The sequence below is a fragment of the Ailuropoda melanoleuca genome, chromosome 17, assembly GCF_002007445.2.
Source record: "Ailuropoda melanoleuca isolate Jingjing chromosome 17, ASM200744v2, whole genome shotgun sequence".
In the NCBI taxonomy this organism is placed as follows: domain Eukaryota; kingdom Metazoa; phylum Chordata; class Mammalia; order Carnivora; family Ursidae; genus Ailuropoda; species Ailuropoda melanoleuca.
Window position 1 is genome coordinate 41,536,734 of NC_048234.1, and position 22,406 is coordinate 41,559,139.

At 37.4% G+C, this 22,406-nt stretch overlaps 1 protein-coding gene across 1 annotated transcript in view; it reads right to left on the bottom strand.

The window, feature by feature from the left end:
* Positions 1-1,484: 1,484 nt before the first annotated feature.
* Positions 1,485-22,406, bottom strand: part of ZNF367 (zinc finger protein 367) — a 24,386-nt gene continuing 3,464 nt past the window's right edge. The window contains exons 2-5 of the mRNA XM_034647032.1: positions 10,604-10,754; positions 7,950-8,069; positions 6,641-6,779; positions 1,485-4,040 (exon numbers count right to left, since the gene is read on the bottom strand). Coding sequence (XP_034502923.1) covers positions 3,818-4,040; positions 6,641-6,779; positions 7,950-8,069; positions 10,604-10,754 — 633 coding nt within the window. The 3' untranslated portion in view covers positions 1,485-3,817. The remainder of the gene's footprint in view (positions 4,041-6,640; positions 6,780-7,949; positions 8,070-10,603; positions 10,755-22,406) is intronic.

The following is a 22,406-nucleotide window of genomic DNA, read 5'->3' on the forward strand; positions in this document are numbered from 1 at the left end:
TTAAATTGCAGAGTAGGACGACAGTTTATTCACCAGTTGATGGGCATGTTGCTTGTTCCATTTAGGGCCATTATACCAAATGCTTCCAGGAACCTTAAACGTACAAGTTCTTGTGTGAATGTCTGTGTTCGTTTCTCTCCAGTAAATACGTAGGAGTAACAAGGGTTAAGGCGGGTGCAAAGTCTCAAGTCTTTTCTTGCCTCCAGGTGCTTTATGGCTCGTTCTCTCCGAACTCAGGGCCCCTCCCTGAATAGCAACTAGCTTGTGTTTGTTGTTCATTGAAGGAGAGCCTCCTGGAACTGCCTATTCTGACCACACTCTATCTGATGTAGCATTTTTTCAGTAAGTGTCCCATATTTTATTCTCAATAAGTAACTTTAGAAATGTGAAATTTTAGCTTTTTAGAAAAGCTAAAGATTTCAAGTTGAAGAAATGTTTGAGCCTAACGATTAATGCCACATACAACTGTTCCTGTTGTAGGCACTTGAACAACCAGGCACATTTTCAGCACTGATAAGAACTAAAGCAGAACTTCTAACAAATAACTAGCTCTAAAAAAGCCAGAAAGTAAGACCCCACATGACCCAAAATAAAAAAGCAAACGCACGTTAAGACCATTTTAAAATAGAAAATGGGGCACCTGGGGGGCTCAATAGGTTAAGCAGCTGATTCTTGATCTCAGCTCAGGTCTTGATCTCAGAGTCTTGAGTTCAAGCCCTGCCCAGCATGGAGCCTACTTAAATAAATGAAATGAAATGAAATGAAATCGAAAATGAAGTCTCATTCCAGTTGAACCAAAAACTCTGAACTTGAAGTCATTTTGGATAATTCCCTTTAAAAAGATCAATTTAGTTTCCAGTGAGTCTCCAAATAAGTTTTGGCTGCAAAACAGTAAACCCACTTTTAATAACAGCCTTAATCATACTTGCATTTAATTTTCTTCTACATATAAACTTCCAGGATCTGAAGTGGCTGTCAAAATCTCATCCTAACTCTGATCACAACTCACATTGAAGAGTTGCATGTGAAATTCTTTTGCTTAAAGCCTAGACAGGCTGAATCTTAATTATTGCAAGTATTATGACTAAAGATAAATAATGACAAAATTAAACCAATTTGCTTGTCTGTTTCCCAGTTCCTGATCACCCTTACCTAGGCCTGGAATAGAGCTGGCAGTACTTATCCACACCAGTGTATCCTGAACACTGTAATAATGAACCAGATGAGGAAGTTAAATTAATATGTACAATCTTAAAGGCCATAATTTTAAGTAAGAAAAAGCAATTCACACTATGGTTTCTACTACATTAAACAGATGCCTGAGAGGAGACTGGAAATGAAATATAAAACGCCCCAAATAACAATATGGGAGGATGCAGGACTATAGGTGACATTTCTATCTTTTCAATTTTTTATTATGGTTATCATATTGTTGATAGGAAGACAAAGTATAAAGGGTTCAAGAATGATCATGTACTTTAAACTGTAAATTAAAATAAATTTTTATTCAAAGCATCTTTTAAAATTACAGCATGTTTATTCTTATGCTGTTATCTCTGCCAAACTACAACTGAGCCATATGAAGCATAAAACACTTCAAAAATTTGAATGTAAACCACATTTTTAAAACAAAAAGCAGTCTTAACACACCTCAAATTTTAGATGCCAATGTATTTTGTCCAAGTATATAGCTTATATCAAAAAAGAACATTTTAAATATTTCTATAGTTAGTTGTAATAATTTCTTAAACTTCCAATTACACAAATAAAAAATGTTTGTGAACATAACTATTATAGTTGACAAAAGCTGACCAGAAAAACAAACAAAAACCCTTACTTTTGAAGGCCTTAAATTTTATTATCTGTGAGTTGGGACGTATTTGTATTTTTTAATACAATTTTACTGCCCTTCCTTTTTCAGGTAAGTTCATCAAATTTTAAATTTCCCAAGACTGATGAGTGTTACTTTTCATAGTTCATTTAAGTTATATTTGAGAGGAAAAATTCTAGAGAAAATGCTGAAACCTAAACCATGAAAGTTCTGATGCTACAGTCTCTTACTGTGCTTATAAGTGCTCCAAGTTAAAATTCTATATACCAGATTACAAACAAAATTCTTAGACCATTACAAATATAAATTCTCTTATTACAAAAAAAAAATCCCTCAAGATTTGTAATTTACTGTACAGAGGAATTACATTTTTAAAGTATGTCCTCATTCATACACATTATTTGTTACTATCACCTTTCACACTTTTGCTTCTTTCCAAGACATTTACATACCACCCCTTCCCCATGGCTATGCATTTTAAACTACCTGTGTACTGCAACACACTGGAATTTTTGGACAAAGAAGCCTACATTTTAGATAATGTTTAAACTACATCCGTAGGCTACTACTTCAAAAAAGAAAAAAAAAAGGAGCTGAAGAGCCCATACTTCCCTCTATTACTCTGAGATTTATTCCAATTAAGCAGTCTATCAAATTACCATGCTATGCATGTCATTTAGTTTCTGCTTAAACAAAAGCTTAAATGATGGAGATTTATGCCTACACATAAAGGAGGTGAACTGCTCAGGTCTTGATTTTTCTGTTCATGCTTCAGTACATAAAGTGGTATTTAAAAACTTCATCTATTTGGAAAAATGGCTTAAAACCACCACACAAGTTAACACACTTGCAGTTGAAACTATTCCAGAAACCTACTTATTTGAGTAGCTAATATTTTCTGCAGTGTTTAACTGATAACTAAATTTAGTGAACACAAAATAGCTTGGCATGTTATTCTGAAGTAAAGCAAGAAGATGGCTTTATGCACTGAAAATATAAATAGGAGGCTTCCATTTGCTAATAATTCTAAATAAGCAGTACAATTAAAATTTAGTGTTTGCTAACAAAAGATCTAAAACAGTTCCCTACAAAACCACCCTGTAGATGTCCCTTTTATTAATAAAAATCCAAGTGCCAAATCTCATTACAGGGCCCATAATATAAAAAAAACAAAAAAACAAAAAAACCAGTTACCAAGTTACCTAAACTTTGCAAGATTAATCACTCAATTTCAGCAAATGAGAAATATGCAACGTGCAAAAGTTCCCAAGTTAACATAATAGGGATGCCAAGTGCTTTTCAAACCTAAACATCATAGCAAGTTGTAAAGCCTCAGAAAGATAGAATAAGAATGATATTACTCCAATTCTGAAAATTCTCAACTACTGTGCATCTTACCAAGATCCTCAAAAATCTCGTTTCTTCCAAAGTCCGTAACTTAGAACATCTTCCAAAATAGTCAGTTTTCCGCTTCTCATTAGGCACACTATTTTGCAATTTAAAAACACACATCTTACACACGTATCTTATACTTTCTGGCTTGCTTCAGTGTTTACAGTATTGTTCAACATACTAATATACATTGTTAAAAATGATCTTACAAATAATCCATTTCAACGTTCTTTGGCTACATGTACCATTCTGTGTTTCATATAAGTGTCTTATTCAGAAAGTGCTTCCTGTGAGAACTGCTTCCAATGAATGCATTAAACTTGCAAAATCTAGCTTCCCACAATATGTCCTTTTCTACCCTGTACTAGAAGTCCCATATTTACAAAATACTTTAAACTTTACAACAAATCCATTACCATATAAAAAAAGTGCAATTCTCTCTCACCCCATATTATGGGGCAATGACATTCTTCATAAATTTCTACAGAATAGCAGCCTATGATAAGCAAATAAGGTGCTTAGCTTACGCCCACGGATCTACTTTTTAAGTACGCTGGGCAGTACTTTTGTACAGTGGAAGAGTCAGTGTTCAGGCTACTGGCGGAGCGGCGCTCCGGTCAGGTTGGCGAGCTCTATGAGAGCAAGGGCTCCGTGTAGGCGCTCCCGCTGCTCCTGCAGCCGGCGCTGGGCACCGCGCTTCTCATCGTCCTCCTCGTCGGACTGCAGGTACTCCAGAGGGTCCTGCTGCTCCTGATCGGCCTTCTGAACGAGCTTTCCTTTCAAGGTGGGGGCGCGCTGCTCTCTTGTTTCCCAGTACCTATATGAAACACATGCACATGAGCTATGAGTATACACGACCTTGTCAAATGTTTATTTTTCTTTTGAAAACAAGTACTTTACCACGGTATTATTTTCTGTGTTTTAATTTATAAAGCTATAAAGTAATTTCACATATATTACATATATTTCCCATTACGGAGGAAAATGTTCAAGGTCAAGAAATTGAACTTGCTCAGATTTCCAAAAATCAAAAATTGGCAGTTCTGGGTCTTCTACTCCAATCTCTATCATGGGTTTTTGTCAATTAATGAGAGCTGCCTTTAAGATCACATGAAGTAGACTATAGTAAAATACACAATAATAGAACAAATGTTATATGTCAATTATACCTCAAAAAAGAAACTTTAAAAAAGTAGAATGATCATTAGAGACCTATTTATCCTATTCACAGAGGGATGGTGACTTCTGACAGAGTTAACTATGAGAAACCTGAAACCCACATATGACAGATTAGTATCTGTAACACATAGAGGTACCACCATTATTCTTTTAGGTAGCCAACTGATAATTCCCTAGAAAAAATGTCCCACCTTTAGGTAACTGAAGAAAGGTGTATTTAAAGAAGAGTAGCACCTCATACAAAAATGTCCCAGACAAAGACCTGTATATTAACACTCATAGCTTTATTTGTAATAGGCAAAAACAACCCAAATGCCCAGCCACAGGTGAATGAATAAGTTGAGGTGTATCCATACAATGGATTACTACTCAACAGTAAGAAGGAATGAAACTAGGGTTGTAAGGTGACAGATGGCAGCTACACTTGAGGTGAGCAAACATAATGTATAGACTTGGCAAATCACTATGTTGTACACCTGAAACTAATATAACAGTGTGCGCCAACTATACTTCAAGTAAAAAAAAACCAAAAAACCCTAAACTGGAAAAAAAAAAAAAAAGAATAAACCACTGATAGTTAACAACATGGATGAATTCCAAAATAATTACACTGAGTAAAAGAAGCCAGACAACAGAAGTACATACTGTATGACTCCATTTGGATAAAAATCTAGAAAATGCAAACAAGTTTATAGTAACAGGAAGCAGATCACTGTTGTGTGGGGAGCAAGAAAGCAAGGAATGGCAGGAGCAATGAATTACAAAGAGGCAAGAGGAAACTTTTGGAAGTGATGGATATTTTCATCATCTTGATTGTGATGATGGTTTCACAGGTGTACACATATGTTCAAAACAGATCAAATTATACACTTTAAATGTGTATAATCTATCATGTGTCAATTGTACCTCAGTAAAGCTGTTTTTAAAATTACACACACAAAAATAATACAACTACTAGATTTCAGGAAATCCAGACATCTCAAACTGGAAAAATTTGGTCAATACCCAAAGGTATAAAAAAAGGCATGCAAATAGTTCAGTATGACTTGAAGGACAACTAGGAACAGAGAATGGCAAAGAAGCTTAGCAAGGTCAGCAGGAACCAGGCAATCAAGGATTTTGAATGCCATAATAAAGGGTTTCGACTTTACACTGAGTAGAATCCATCAGTCTGTCACTGAGTAGGTGGAGAAAGAGAAGACGAAGGCAAAATGACCAAGAAATTTCTAACTTGGACAAAATTAGAGTTAATGGGGTGGCGGAGGCCAGGTAGGAAGGAAGAAGGAGGGCGGAAGTGATGCAGTAAACAAGATGAACACGTTGCTTCCCCAAGTGGAGCTTCTGGTCCAGCAGGGAGGAGAGACACTGAACAAATAAATAAGTGTGTGATAAAGGTTTTGAAAGAGAAAACACAGTGTGTTGTAAAAGCACATTAAGTTGGTCTAACCTTGTTTGTTCTGGGGGTTAGTGAGCAGGTTAGGGAAGAACTTCCTGAAGCGATGTTCGACCCCGATAAGAAACGAAGAAAGAGCAGAGTAGGTAAATGAAGAGGAAAGCGGCATTCTGGGCAGAGGGAGCAGGGAGCAGAAGCCGGGGAGCCAGTGAGAGTGGTGCGGACAAACAGGAGGCCCGGGGAGCTGGAGACAGTTACGTTGCCAGAGCGAGGCAGAGCTACAACAGAGATCCAGACTTCATCCTCAGTGCAGAGGAATCCGAAGTAGGGAGGGTCCCGACCAGCTGAGGCTGGTTTGTACACAACGAATGACTCCTTAAATCAAAATACCTTTAGAAACAATTTTTTATACTGGCCCCCTTGGTGCCATTAAAAAAAAAAAGAATTAAACTGGGTGCTTTGTAGAACTTTACTTTAGAAGAACCTCTAAGCTGTATCCCAGTAATAATCAGCACATAACTAATAGAAAGAAAATGGAGAGACACTGCACTGTGGAATACAATACATATAAAACACTTAGAAAATGAGGAAAACTCTTGTTTTTAAAATAAATTGTGGGCTGGGCACTCAGACTAATTAATATCATGTATTTGTTTTCTATCACACACCAGATCCTCATGCCACTCCTAACAATTCTGTGGTTTAAAGAAATAAAGCACCATTTCCAGTTATTTTATAAAATGTATACAAAAGCAACTTATTTAAAACGAGAGAACTGTCAGAGCTCCCAACATCAACCCAGGTGCTGGGCGGTGTTCTGCAGTGGAGTGCAGGGAGAACCTTACTTGGCCAACCACTCGGCGGCAGCCTGGTTGTCCACAGCCTGGTGCTTACTGAGAGCGTCTGTGGGCTCCTCCCGTTTCAGCCTGGCATAAGGGTGCTTCGGACAGTGGCGGTTTGCATGGGTGAATCTGCTTAGGCAGCCTTCAAAACATAGAGGGAAACACTTATCAGAATCTGGACATCCAGCAGACGTGGAAAATGTTCAGTTTCCCTGGTATCCAAGAAAAGTAAATTAAGACCATGGGATTTAGCATTCTATAACTTGGAGGAAAAAAAAAAAAAAAAACACCCTAAGGGGAAGCAGTTCCTTCACCTCTTAGTCACGGCCACATAAATGCATCAACCCCACCAGAAAGTGATTTATTAGCAAAAATGGTCAAAACCTCTGACCTAAGAATTCCATTTTTGGAATCTATTGTAAGGAAACATCCCGTAAGATGCACAAAGCTTTATGGAGGAAGCCATGCCCCTCAGCTTTGTTGGCAACAAACAAACTTTAAAAACAAATATTCAATATCCAACATTGAGTCAATCATTATGCATATGCTTAAGCAAATGAAAGTGTGTTAACATTTGTGGGTTTTTTTTTTTAATTTAAATTTTAGTTAGTTAACATACAGTGCAATATTGGTTTCTGGAGAAAAGAGTGTAGACATTTGTAACAACTGACAACAATCAAGAGAACCACAGAGCAACAGCACAAAACTATACTGAATTTCAGGTATAACTATGTAAAAATATTCAAGGAAAACATCTCAAGAAACTGTGATAAGAGATTTAGAAAATCACCTAAGAAAAGTGATAAGAAATTACTAACAGTGGCAGTAAGATGGTAAAATCTCCCCCTTTATTGAAAATTTAGACAATGATGTGTTTCCTTCAATTTAATAGTTAAAAAGTTTAAAACCAAAATAAAAGCCTACAATAAAGGCTGTATTTACTTTTATAGATCTTTCCACCACCGCTAACTGAATATACTATTATTTTTTTAAATAATCTCTCTGCCCATCATGGGGCTCAAACTCCCAACCCCAAGATCAAGAGTCACACTGTGCCGACTGAGCCAGCCAGGTACCCCCTGAATAGACTGTTTTTAACTACCCTTGAAGATTTTCATCTAAAAAGAATATTTTATTTAAAAATCAATCATTTCCCAGACAACGAGCATGGATCACAATTTAGAAAGAGAGCTTATGATGTTTTATAAAATTTACATCAAAATCTCTCCTCCTAAAAAAACCTCAAGTAAAAGATATTTTAACTTTTAACTCACAACCAGTTATTACATAAACTTAAGTCCTAACACCATACCATTTTCTGAACAAACAAAAGGTTTCTCTCCGGTGTGAAGACGCTGATGTGTTTTGAGCTGTCCACTTTGAACAAAGGCTTTTCCACAGTCTGGATAGTCACACAGATAGGGCCTCTCACCTAAGTAGACAAATACGATGTATTACTCCTGAGACAATAAGGTGAGAAGAGAAAGGGACAGAGACAATCAACCTCTATACAGGTCATGACTCCAAACAATAATAAAACATGTCACAGCCTCTACAGAGCTGCAAGTGTTAATGCTGACAGCAGCACTTCGATGGTACCAAGCAGCTCTCCACTGGCAAGCACAGTAATACTGTCCTTAGGCCTTGACCTTTTTACGTTCCCAGGTTGAAAGCCTTGAAGTTATCTTTGGCTTATCCAGTCATTTTTCTCCCCATAATCCAAATCACTAGCTCTCCCACTCCTGCTTTCCTTCCCACTGCAACTTTCCCTGGTCAGACTGGCAGACCCTCCCATCCAGAAGGAACCCTAGCTGAGCTCTATTCCCTGCACAGCACTTCTGGAGTGAACGACAAGGAACACTTGCTTTTGTCATTTGAACTACCTCCTAAATCACTTCAAACCCTACTACAGCCCTTGAACAAGTGAAAATGATCTGCTGACTTTCAATGGTCCCCTAACAGCCGCACTACAGCCACTGGGTTAGAGGGCAGGGTTTATCTTTACTTCACTCCTGAGATTCATTCCATAAGGCTGTTCCTCATCTCATTCTACTTGAAAATCCAATCTTCTCTGCCCATCCAAATCTTCCCAGTGCTACAGGTTCTCAGTGAAATTCCTCCTACCTCCCTGCTACCTCCAAATAACTGAACTATGTAACCCTTCACAAACTCAGTCTCCACTGTTACTTTCGTATCCTGGTACTCTCCTGATACAAAGATGTATAATACTTGGTACTCCACTGCAATTCATACATACAACGCAGTGCTAGGCTTGAGAAAGTGCTTGAAAATATTGCTCAACCATAATTAAACTTGTTATTTTTTGAAAAGTCATTCTTTGATAAGAATTATGCACTGGTCCTTCCCATATGACTCAGAGAACTGTTCACAAGTTCTCCCTAGTTTCTCATTATTTAGAAATGTAGTAAATGATTATATAAACACAAATTAATAAAACACAAGATATGGGGGCTTAAAATATTAAGAGGAAAGTTTCTTACAAAGCATTTACATACTGGGACTTAGCCATACCATGCATATCTTGAGCTCAGTTCTCCGGCACACAGCACAGCAGGCCAAGGCCTGAAAGTATTGGGGTGACACATGGTAGATTGGTGGCAGATCAGGCCTGAGACTCAGGGATCTTAACATTATGCCACAGGGTCCTGAACATTTTCTACACTGGCAACACATACTTTATGGCCTGTGAACCAGTTATTTGGGGGTATTTCAGACTAATTAGATTGAAAAAAATCTGAAAATTCTCAAAACCAGATATTTCATTTAGTAATGGTTTTACTGAATGGTACCTAAAGTCAAAACCTCTTGGCCACCTTGGTTTATAATGATTCAAAATTAAAACTTTACCCTTTTCCAGGAATTTAGCTAAGAAGACTATATTCTAGCATATTATTAAAATGTATCTTTCCAAAAACAAAGAAACAAAAACTGGGTGGTGACCCACATACACAGTGAAAAAAACAGGTAACTAAGGTTTAAAAGCCAAGCTCTAGACCAGTACTGCCCAATGGAAATATGATGTGAACCACTTCTAGTAACCACATTACAAAACCAAAAAGAAACAGGTGAAATTAATTTTGATAATATATTTTATTTACCCCAAATATCTAAAATATTATAGTTTCAATATGCAATCAATATCAAAGTCATTAAGGACATTGTTTACTCTTTTTCATACTAAGCATATTTTACACAAGCTGCCCACCTCAATTGGACTCAGGTGCTCAGGAGCCACATATGCTACGGCATTGGCAGGCACCACCCTGGATTCAAGGGTGTGGGGAGCTGTAAGGCAGTGGTCATTAATTTTTTGGTGCCTCAGTTTCCTCATCTGTAAATTATTGAATACCATTATTAAAACCAAAAGGCTCCTTCTTCTGGGGCCAACTTTCTCTACGGAAAGAACAAGGGCGCTCTCTATTATTTCTTTGCTTTTAAATATGGCATTTAAAATATAAGTATAGCTTCTCTATACAAAGAAAGCTATGTGATAGTCCTGGTTTAGCTACCCACAGTACATTTAATTCTGAAAACTTATACTTCACCTTAGATTAGATGGCTAGGTCAAACATACTGATGACACACTGAGGATTCTAGAAATTCTGCTAAACACTTGACACATAGTGTTTTAGTATTTGGCTTACAAAACAGTTTTAACAATTATACAAACAACGCAAGGGCCTATCAAGTAAAATTCAGGTAGGCAGAATGAAAGAACTAATTTAGCAATAACATTCCTACGACAACTAGATTAATTACCATGGTACCTTTAGAAGTCACATGGTACCAATGTTGAGAAAACCATTCCTTCCTACAAAAAAAAGAAATGGACTATACAATGCCTATTAGAAAAATTTCACAATAAGGAAATGTAAGGCAACTAACATATTAATTTATGGGCCCAAACATCAAATCACCTTTAAGTATTACTTCTACTCAACTTACCTGTATGAGTCCTTTTGTGAGCCTGAAGTGATTTCTCCCGTGGAAACACCCTATTACAGATGTTACAACGGATTCTGCTGGATGAATGCTCTCCTTCATTTATTAGATCCCGGACAGTATCTGCTCTGGGTCGACCACGTCGGATTCCATCCTATTAAAAATTTGTATAAGCATTAATGTCATTTTTTGGATCCACTCATTAAAGTAAAATATCACAATAAATCATTTTTTAAATTCTTGAGTGACATCAGTGAAAATGGTTGAGTCGGTAGTTCCAAAGGCCCATCCCACCACAGTTCACTGAAAAATCAAGCAAACTGTCAAAATCACTTTTATCACAACTCCAGAAAATAGAGATTTACAGCAACTCAGTCAACAATGAATCAAGAAACAGGCAACTTGAAACAGTGAGAAAGCTTTGCAGCATTTTTACTGCTTGCCCTTGCCTCTCCCTGTGGCCCACAGTGGTCTTAAAAAGCCTCCATTTCCAATATGGGAACTTAGTCCCTGGCTACAGAGAGAGCAAAGCAGACCTGATTCTAAAGAATTCTGTTTGTCTGTCTTGACCTGTCTGTGGGCTACTTGAAGAACTCACACAAAGTGTTTGTCTTTGTTTTACCTAACTTAGAACTCTCTTTGGGCAGAAAAGCAGTTAAACAGAGGGCATCACTCAAAAATCTTGTAAGGCCAGTAATAACTTGCTGTCCCCTGGGGCAAAAGATTTCAATTGAGACAAAAGGACACATCAAAAGCTTGGGAGGAAAAGCTGGAGAGAGTTTCTTTGGGAAATTAGGGCACTGAAAAGTGCCTTGATATCCTAAAGATAAAATTTAGGAAGCCACACCTAGCCAGGGCAGGACAAATGCTCAGAAAAGACCTGATAAGAGCCTAAGCTTTCACCTCTGACTGACCCTCTGCTAGGCACAAGCAGGAAAAGAAGGGTAAGGCAGAGCTGTAATGAGTCTAAGCACCGAAGGACAGCTATAACACAGAGCCTATAACACAGAGCTGTTTCTGCAAGTCAGGGGCTTCTTCCCTTTCAATTTTTGGCTCCAGGCATTCAAGAAAATCTCTAGCAATGTTGAGCTGACTACAAACTAATGAAACAGAAATTTAGAGAACAAACACAACAAAGAATAGAGTTTACAAGAATAGCTTAGAAAATTCACAAAACAAATAACTATAACCCACAGCACACAACAAAAACAAACTCTGAGGACGGAGAAGAATCTGATTTCCAGAGTCACCAAATCACAATATTCAAAACATCCCATTTTCAACAACATGTAAAGAAAAAAGTATGGTCCATACAGAAGTAAATTAACAGAAACAGAAAGTAGAAACTGGTCTTACTACACAAAGACTTTAAATAAACGGTCTTAAATATGCTGAAAGAGGTAATGGAAACCATGGACAAAGGACAAAAGGAAAAGCAGGAGAACATTTTCAACAAACAGAAAATAACAACAAAGAAATAAAGGGGTGCCTGGGTGACTCACTTGAGCATCCGACTCTTGATTTTGGCTCAGGTCATGATCTCACAGTCCCCACATCAGCCTCTGCACTCGGCAGGGAGTCTGCTTGAGATTCTTTCCCTCTGCCCCTTCCCCTGCTCACTTTCTCTCTCTCAAATAAATACATAAATCTTAATATATATATACATATAAAGAAGAAACCAAATAGAAATTCTGGAGCTAAAAATTATAATAAATGAAATGAAAAAATTCACTAGAGAATTTGAATGGAGGATTTGACTCTCAGGAAAAAAATCAGCAAATCTGAAGACAGGTCAATTGAAAATATCCAGTCTGAGGAACCTAAAGAAAAAAGAATGGACAGGGGCACCTGGGTGGCTCAGTGGTTAAGCGTCTGCCTTCGGCTGAGGGCGTGATCCCAGGGTCCTGAGATCAAGCCCCGCATTGGGCTCCCTTGTCCGCTGGGAGCCTGCATCTTCCTCTCCCTGTTCCCTCTCTTGCTGGCTATCTCCCTCTCTGTCAAATAAATAAATAAAATCTTGAAAAAAGAAAAAGAATTAAAAAAAAAAAAAAGAATGGACAGAGCCCAAGACACCTGTAGGACATCAAGTGTCTTAGTCCATTTGGGCTACTGTAACAAAATACCACAGACTGGGGTAACTTATAAACAACAGAAATGTATTTCTCACAGTTCTGGAGGCTGGAAAGCCCAAGCTCAAGGTACCAGTGTGGTCAGGTGAGGGCCCTCTTCCTGGCTTGTAGCTGGCACCTGCTAGCTGTGTGTTTACATTGGAGCTCTCTGGAGCCTTTTTCATAAACGCTCTAATCCCCTTCAAGAGGGCTCCCACCCTCATGACATAAGCACCTCTCAAAGGCCCTAACTCCTAACACTATCATTTCTGGGAGTCAGGATTTTATCACACAGATTTTGGGGTACACAAACACTCAGACCATAGCATCAAGCATACCAACATACACATAATTGGCGACCCAGAAGGCAAGAGAAAAATGGGCAGAAAGAATATTTGAAGAAATAATGGATGAAAACTTCCCAAATTTGATAAGATATAAGTCTAGACATCCAAGAAGCTCAATGAACCTCAAGAAGAATGAACACAAAGAAAAATACCCACTGAGACACATTAGGTCAAAATGTCAAAAGACAAAAGGCAGGGAATCTTGAAAACAGGGGAAGCAATTCATCAGGTACAAGGAGTCCTCAATAAGATTAACAGCTGATTTCTCAGGAGAAATTACAGAAAACAGTAGGATGACATGTTTAAAGTGCTGAAAGGGGGAAAAAAGTCAACCAATAATCTTACATCCAACAAAATTATCCTTCAAAAATGAAGAAGAAATTAAGACATTACCAGATAAACATAAGCTGATAGAGTTCATGGCTAGTAGACCTGACATACAATAAATGTAAAGGGAGTTCTTCAGGCAGAAACGAAAGAGCACTAAACAGAAACTCAAAGCCATACAAAGAAAAAAAGAATGCTAGTAAAGGTAATTACATAAGTAAATACAAATGCCAAAAGTGTTGCATTTTTGGCTCGTAACTCCTCTTTTTCTCCTATACAATTTAAAAGAAAAATAAATGCCAGGTGCACCTGGCTGGCTCAGTCAGAGGAGCATGCAACTCATGATCTCAGGGTCGTGAGTTCAAGCCCCACACTGGGGACAGAGATTGCTTAAATAAATAAATAAATAAATAAATAAATAAGTAAATAAATAAACTGTTTAAGAAAAGACAAATGTCAAATATATTTTAAAGATTTTTTTTTTTTTTTGACAGAGAGAAAGACAGCCAGCGAGAGAGGGAACACAAGCAGGGGGAATGGGAGAGGAAGAAGCAGGCTCCCAGTAGAGGAGCCCGATATGGGGCTCGATCCCAGGACCCCAGGATCACACACCGAGCCGAAGGCAGACGCCCAATGACTGAGCCACCCAGGCGCCCCCTCAAATATATTTTAAAAATTACAAATCCATGTTAATGGGAACATAATATAAGAAGATGAAACTTGTGACTATAGCAAAGAGGGAGAGAGAGAGCTGGATAGGAGCAGAGTTTTTGTACACTATTGTAACTAAGGTGGTACTAATTCAAAACAGATTGTTTTAAGACAAAGATTAATTGAAATTCCCAGGGTGATCACTTAAAAACAAAACCCTGAAAACCAAAAAAGGAAACAAGAATGAGAATAGTATACTACAAAAAATAAAATAAAATAAGCACAAAGACGGCAGTAAGAGAGGAATTGAGAAACCAAACAGGTATAAGACACAAAGAAAACAAATAACAAAATACCAAAAGTAAGTTCTTCCTTAACAGTAATCACTTTTCTTTTTTTAAGATTTTATTTATTTGACAGAGAGACATAGCGAGAGAGGGAACACAAGCAGGGGGAACGGGAGAGGGAGAAGCAGGCTTCCGGCTGAGCAGGGCTCCATCCCAGGACCCTGGGATCATGACCTGAGCTGAAGGCAGACGCTTAAGGACTGAGTCACCCAGGCGCCCCAACAGTAATCACTTTAAATTTAAATAGATTAAATTTGCCTATTTAAAGGTAGAAATTAGCAAAATTGATTTTTAAAAAAATGATCCAACTATATGCTGTCTACAACGGACTTCTTTAAATCCAAAAACACAAATAGGTTAAAAGAGAAAGGATGGAGGGGCTCCTGGATGGCTCAGTACAGCATGCCACTCGTGATCTCAGGGTGATGAGTTCAAGCCCCACCTTGGGCCTAGAGCTTACTTTAAGAGAGAGAGAGGGAGAGGGAGAGAAAGAATGGAAAAAGGGATAACAATTATAAACAATCACTCACCTAACAACAGAGCCCCCAAAATGTATGAAGCAAAAATTGACAGAATCGAAAGGAGAAGAAGTTCAAAACAGCTGGAGACTTCTACTTTTAATAATAGACAGGACAACTAGACAGGTCAACAAAGCAAGTGAAGACTTGAACAACATCCTAAGCCAACTAGACCTAATACATATATAGACCACTCCACATAAAAACAGCAAAATATGCATTTTTCTCAAATGCACATGGAATATTCCCCAGGAAAGACCATATGTTAGGCCACAAAGCAAGCACTGATAAATTTTAAAAGACTGAAATCATCCAAAGTATCTTCTGTGGCAAACATGGAATGAAACTGTAAATAAAAAACCAAAAGAAAAGGGGCGCCTGGGTGGCACAGTGGTTAAGCGTCTGCCTTCGGCTCAGGGCGTGATCCCAGCGTTATGGGATCGAGCCCCATATCAGGCTCCTCTGCTATGAGCCTGCTTCTTCCTCTCCCAATCCCCCTGCTTGTGTTCCCTCTCTTGCTGGCTGTGTCTATCTCTGTCAAATAAATAAATAAATAAATCTTAAAAAAAAAAAAAACCCAAAAGAAAAATGGAAAATTCACAAACAGGTGAAAATTAAACACAGTCTTAAACAGCCAGTGGGTCAAAGAAGCAATCACAAAGGAAATTAGAAAATACCTTGAAACAAATGAAAACAAAAACACAATATATCAATATATCCCCCTTTAGGGGATACAGTTCTTGGATTGGAGAGCTTAACAGATGATAACAATGCTGCCCAAAGTGAGGTACAGTTAGTTCAATCCCTATTAAAATTCCAAAGGCCTTTTTCTTTTCAGAAATGGAAAAAATGATCCTCCAACTCATATAAAACTGCAAGAGGCTCCAAATAACCAAAACAATATTTAAAAGGAACAAAGCAGAAGGACACACATGTCCTTATTTCAAAACTTACTACAAAGCAGCAACAATCAAGACAGTGTGGTTCTGGCATAAGGAAAGACACATAGACCAGTGAAACAGAATTGAGAGGCAAGAAATAAACCTATATCTATGGCAAACTTATTTTCAGCAAGGGTGCCAAGAACATTCAATGGGTAAAGAATTGTCTCTTCAATGAATAGTTCTGAGATAAGTGCATTTCTACATGTAAAAGAATGAAGTTGGATCCCTACCCTCACATGATATTAAAAAATTAACTCAAGGGGTGCCTGGCTGGCTCTGCCAGAAGATCATGCAACTATTGATCTCAGGATAGTGACTTTGAGCCCCACACTGGGTACACAGATTAATTAAATGAATAAATAAACTTAAAAAATAAATAGGGAGTAACTACTTAATAAGTACAGGGCTTTCTTTTGAGGTAATGAAAATGTTTTGAAACTTGATATGTAGGTGGTGGTTGCACAACATTGTGAATTACTAAATGTCACTTAAATACACTTTAAAATGGTTAATTTTACGTTACGTGAATTTCACCTCAATTTTGCTTAAAAACTAAGGAAATCTGAATATACTATGGATATTAGTTAATAACAATGTATCAGTTTGGTTCATTAATTGTAACAAATATTCCATGCTACTGTAAGATGTTAGCAATAGGAAATTTGGATATGTGATTTATGGGAACACCCTGTACTGTCTTAACTTTTCCATACATCTAGAACTAATCTAAAATAAACACTCACTTGAAAAAAAAAATCGTGTCCCAGGTTAGGTTAAATTTTACACATACAAGTTACGTGAAAAATTATAAAAGGATTACGTACAGCTACATCCAAAATGAAGATGCTTTTACTCCCTAAAGCCTTCCAAATGCTTACAAACATCAGGCCAAAACCTTGATGGATAACAATAAGCTCCCGGAAAAATTTCATTCAATCAATTTTCACTTTGAAAGAAAATTCCAATCTCAACATGGATGAGTTATCTTATAGGAAAAGTCATGTTTAAAAAATTCTTAGATATTACTGGGTGTTATACAAGAACAATGAATCATGGAACACTACATCAAAAGCTAATGATGTACTGTATGGTGATTAACATATCATAATAAAAAATTAAATCAAAAAATTCTTAGATATTAAAATCTATTTCCATAACAGTCAACAGATGGAAGCAATCTAAATGTCCATTGGCAGAAGAAAAGGGTAGAATATACAATACAATGGAAAATTATTCAGCCTTAAAAAAAGAATCCTGCCATGTGCTATAATGTGATGAACCTTAAAAAACCATGCTAAATGAAATAAGCCATTACAAAAAAACACATACACACACCACAAATTCTACATGATTCCACTTATATAAGGTATCTAAATTAATCAAACTCTTAGAAAACAGAATGGTAGTTGCTAGGGACTGTGGGGAGAGAGAAAAGGGGAGTTCAATGGGTATAGAGTTTCAGTTTTGCAAGATTAGTAAGTTCCAGAGATCTGTTACATAACAATGTGCATGTAATTAACACCAAAAAAAATGATTAAGATGATAAATTTGGTTATGTTTTTTGCCACCAAAAGAAAAGAAAAGGAACATGGAAAGGCACTACAACAGATAAAAACACTAAAAATATTCACTGCCCCTCTCTCACTGTGTGTGGGTAAAGGAAGCCAACTTGGCCACATGACTTCCTTTGGCCAATAAAATGTGAGTGGAAATTATTTATATGTATATAAGCAAAAGAAGCCATCACATGGTTCTTTTTCATCTCTCTTTTCTCTCTGCCTTGAGACCCAAATGTCCCAGGTAGGGGATGTTCCTTCTGGGACCCAGAATGAATAGGACAAGGCACATACCTGCAATCAATCCACCCATGACATACAACATAAGCAATGATAGGCTGAGATTGGGATTTTTAAGTTTGTATTCTACAGCATGCTTTAGTTTAAACTAACTGACTAAGGCATTTTGTTTTTTGGGGGTGTTGTTTTTGTTTTGTTTTTTAAATTTTTATTTACTTACTTGACAGAAAGAGCACAAGCAGGAGCAGCAGGCATTGGGAGAAGCAGGCTCCCTGCTGAGCAAGGAGCCCAATGTGGGGACTCTAGGATCTCTGGGATCACGACATGAGCCGAAGGCAGACACTTAACTGAGTGAGCCACCCAGGCGCCCCAGGCAGTTTGTTAATAAGGATTTGTTGATGGGATAAAAATCTCATCAATTCTTTGCTGATATGGAAATTGCCAAAACAGATACATAATTGATGCCTTTCCCCAATATTATATAACTCTTTAAGAAGTTTCCATTTACAATGAAGCTAGGAATTGGCAAGGCCCTAGTCGGGCCTTGACTTATGTTTAAGTCCAAATTAGCAAATCGACTTGTAGCAATTATTGGCAGTTATCAAATACCTTCACCTTCACTTCTTGGCTTTGATTCTTACTAGCTACATTTAGCTCTAGTCTTGCTTGCTAAAATTGTTAACCTAAGGTCAGCAAGGAAAGATGTAACCAGGAGTAAGATTTGAGAATCTATTTCCATCATTTATTGAGCTACAATAATTGGATTGTTGCTGGTTATGTTTATATGATGAATAATTGCTTTAAATCTTGTTTTAAAAATGTAAAATGCAAAATAAATAAATCATCTAAGATCCATAAAAACAGCAGGTTATCCTGTTAAGAAATGGAACATGTAGGGGCGCCTGGGTGGCTCAGTCCTTAAGCATCTGCCTTCGGCTCAGGGCATGATCCCAGCATTCTGGGATCGAGCCCCATATCGGGCTCCTCTACTGGGAGCCTGCTTCTTCCTCTCCCACTCCCCCTGCCTGTGTTCCCTCTCTTGCTGGCTGTCTCTATTGCTGTCAAATAAATAAATAAAATTTAAAAAAAAAATGGAACATGTAATCAGGTTAATTAAAAACCTTAGTGATGTAACTCCTCTGCCACGAAAGGATCTTTTCCTAATGTTTTTTAAATACATAAAAGAATGCAAATGCAAAAAAAAAATGAAACTGGACCACTTCCTTACAGCATACACAAAAATAAACTCAAAAATGGATTAATGACCTATAAAAACTATAAAATTCTTAGAAGAAAACATAGGCAGTAATTTCTTTGACATTGGTTATAGAAACATTTTCTTAGATATGTCTTCTAAGGCAAGGGAAACAAAAGAAAAACTATTGGGACTACATCAAAATAAAAAGCTTTTGCACAATGAAGGAAACCATCAACAAAACCAAAAAGCAACCCACTAAATGGGAGAAGGTATTTGCAAATGATATTATCTAATAAGGGGTTACTATCCAAAATATATAAGTAACTTGTACAACTCAACATCCAGAAAAACCAATCTGATTAAAAATGGGCAGAGGACCCGATTAGAAATTTTTCCAAAGACATACATACAAATGGCCAACAGAAAAATGAAAAAATGCTCAACATCACTATTAATCAGGAAAATACAAATTAAAACCACAATGAGACATCATTTTACTCTTGTCAGAATGGCTAAAATCAAACAGACAAGAAATAACAAGTGTTGGCACAGATGAAGAAAAAAGGAACACTACTGGGGGGAATGCAAATTGGTACAGCTACTGTGGAAAATAGTACAGAAGTTCCTCAAGAAATTAAAAATAGAATTACCATCTGATCCAAGAATTCCACTACTACTTACCCAAAGAAAACAAAAACAGTAATTCAAAAAGATATATGCACCCTATGTGTATTGCAGCATTATTTACAATAGCCAAGATATGGAATCAACCCAAGTGTCTATCCATAGATGAATGGATAAAGATGCCTTATACACACACACACAGAGGAACATTACTCAGCCATTAAAAACAAAGAAATCTTGCCATTTGCAACAACATGGATGGACCCAGAGGGCATTAATGTTAAATGACATGAATCAGATAAAGACAAATACCATATGATTTCACTCATATGTGAAATTTATGAAACATAACAAAGGAAAAAAAAGAGACGAAAATATAGATTCTTGGGGCGCCTGGGTGGCACAGCGGTTAAGCGTCTGCCTTCGGCTCAGAGCGTGATTCCGGCGTTGCGGGATCAAGCCCCACATCAGGCTCCTCCGCTATGAGCCTGCTTCTTCCTCTCCCACTCCCCCTGCTTGTGTTCCCTCTCTCTCGCTGGCTGTCTCTGTCGAATAAATAAATAAAATCTTTAAAAATATATATATAGATTCTTAAATACAGAGAATGAACTGATAGGTACGCTGGGTGAAATAGACAATATACACTTATCTTGATGAGCCCTGAGAAATGTATAGAATTGTTGAATCGTTATAGTGTACACCTGAAACTAATAACACTGTATGTTAATTATACTTTAATTAAAAAAAAAAAAAACCTTAATGGTACAACTCCTGTGCCATGAAAGAATCTTTTCCCAGTATTTTTTAAAGATTTTAATTTATTTGAGAGACAGAGGGAGGGAGGGAGAGAGACGGGGAGAGAGAGCCAGGAGAGGAAGAGGGAAAGAATCCTAATCAGACTCCTTGCTAAGCGTGGAGCCAATTTGGGGCTCAATCTCATGACTCTCAGATTATGACCTGAGCTGAAACCAAGAGTCTGACGCTAAACCAACTGAGCTACCCAGGGGCCCCTCCCAGTATTTTTAAATACATAAAAACATATTGTTGCCTCTATTATAATTTGAAATAAGTGATTAGTTAATATGAAAATTTTTAGGTTGCCCATTACTATTTTCTGTTTCTCGTAAAAAAAAAAAAACACCTATTTTCAAGCACGTATAATGGGGTTTGAGTATTTTAAAAAGTTAACAATTTGACTGCTTCCCAGCTTAAATCACATATTTGCATTTTCCAAATGAGAAATAGAGAGCAAAAAAAAAATACAATATAATACAACATCTTAGCCATATACAGGTAAAGCTTCACTGAATGTATCATTTCAACTGAGAAAATTAAGTAAGGAAAGTAATCATCTGATGCCCTAAATAAATGAATAAAGAGCATCTTTTAACCATACATACAAAAATAAGCTGTGTTACTTTAAGAAGGTCCTTTTCATTTTGGCCTTAGCAATAAAACCATGTTTCTAGGTACATTTTGACAATAACAAAGTGTTAAGGAACTCATCAGCAATCAAGTATACCTGTAGTCAGACTAATTTTGTCAGGACGCCTTGAGGGTTCACAAGAGAAAGTAAAGTTAAGAAAGGCAACACGGGGACAACTGGGCTGCTCAGCTGGTTAAGCATCCGCCTTTGGCGCCTTTGGCGCAAGTCACGATCCCAGACTCCTGGGATCCAGTCCCACATCAGGCTCCTTGCTCAGCAGGGAGCCTGCTTCTCCCTCTGCTTGCTGCTCCCCCTGGTTGTGCGCCATGCTATTTCTCTCTCTCTCCCTGACAAATAAGTAAATAAAATATTTTTTAAAAATACAACACATTCTATATATTATGCGGCAACTCCTGCTAAATAAGCTACTATAAAGAAGCAAAACGATTAAACTGCCAAAAATATTTGCATTCTTTGGTAAATTTAATTTTTAAGAAAGAATTTTGGGACCACTAGAAGGTAGATTAGTGATTTTCAAAGTGTTTTCTGAAATAGTACATGATAAATGTTTTGAGTTTTCAACATCAAAAGGTTATTTCTCAAACCACTTAGAATAACGTATACATTTACAGAGATTTTAGAAAAAGTTGTATTCAAACTCGGTTTTCATGTGATGAACAAAAAAACTAAAAGTCCTTGACACATTTTTATACAAAGTAAAATTCAAATAAAGTGCACAAATGCAACCTAGAAGGAAAAGAAAATTAGGTCTCAGAGGAAGGCACATGTACCTTGACAAGAAAATGAAAAAAATGGAATTGATCACATCTCCCTTTCAAATTCAGGTTTAGATCCAAATATCCTTTGGCTTTCATATCTGCTTCCTCATTCTATCCCCCACCTTGACCTATCTGCACAACTTTCTGAGTCTTAATTTGCATTTGTCCGCTGTATTTTGTATACCCTCGTAAAACATTTCAGTTGAGATACACATAGGTATAAATAGTGTGTATTTCATAAGTCTGCTTTCATCAGCTTGATACTAAAAAAATAATAAACCCCTAAAGTCAATTCACACATGGTATATATAGGAATAATATCATGTAGGGATAAGAACAAGGGCTCTGGAAGGTTCTAATCAGTTCTGCCAACTAAAGTTAATCTTGAGGGCTCTTTAATTCCTCCTTGCTAACCAGTAAACAAGGTAAATTAACTTAAAAATTCAAAACATTCAACACAGAGCCCAGCAGTTTGCTATGCCAGGCAATAAACAGTGGCTACTATATTAACATGTTTAATATGGTGCTGATCAAAATTATATGTACCAATCTGCTATTTGTAAGACTATCTGCAGTGTTCAGGTGACAGAAAGGGTGGGTGGGGGGCGCCTGGGTGGCACAGCGGTTAAGCGTCTGCCTTCGGCTCAGGGCGTGATCCCGGCGTTATGGGATCGAGCCCCACATCAGGCTCCTCTGCTATGAGCCTGCTTCTTCCTCTCCCACTCCCCCTGCTTGTGTTCC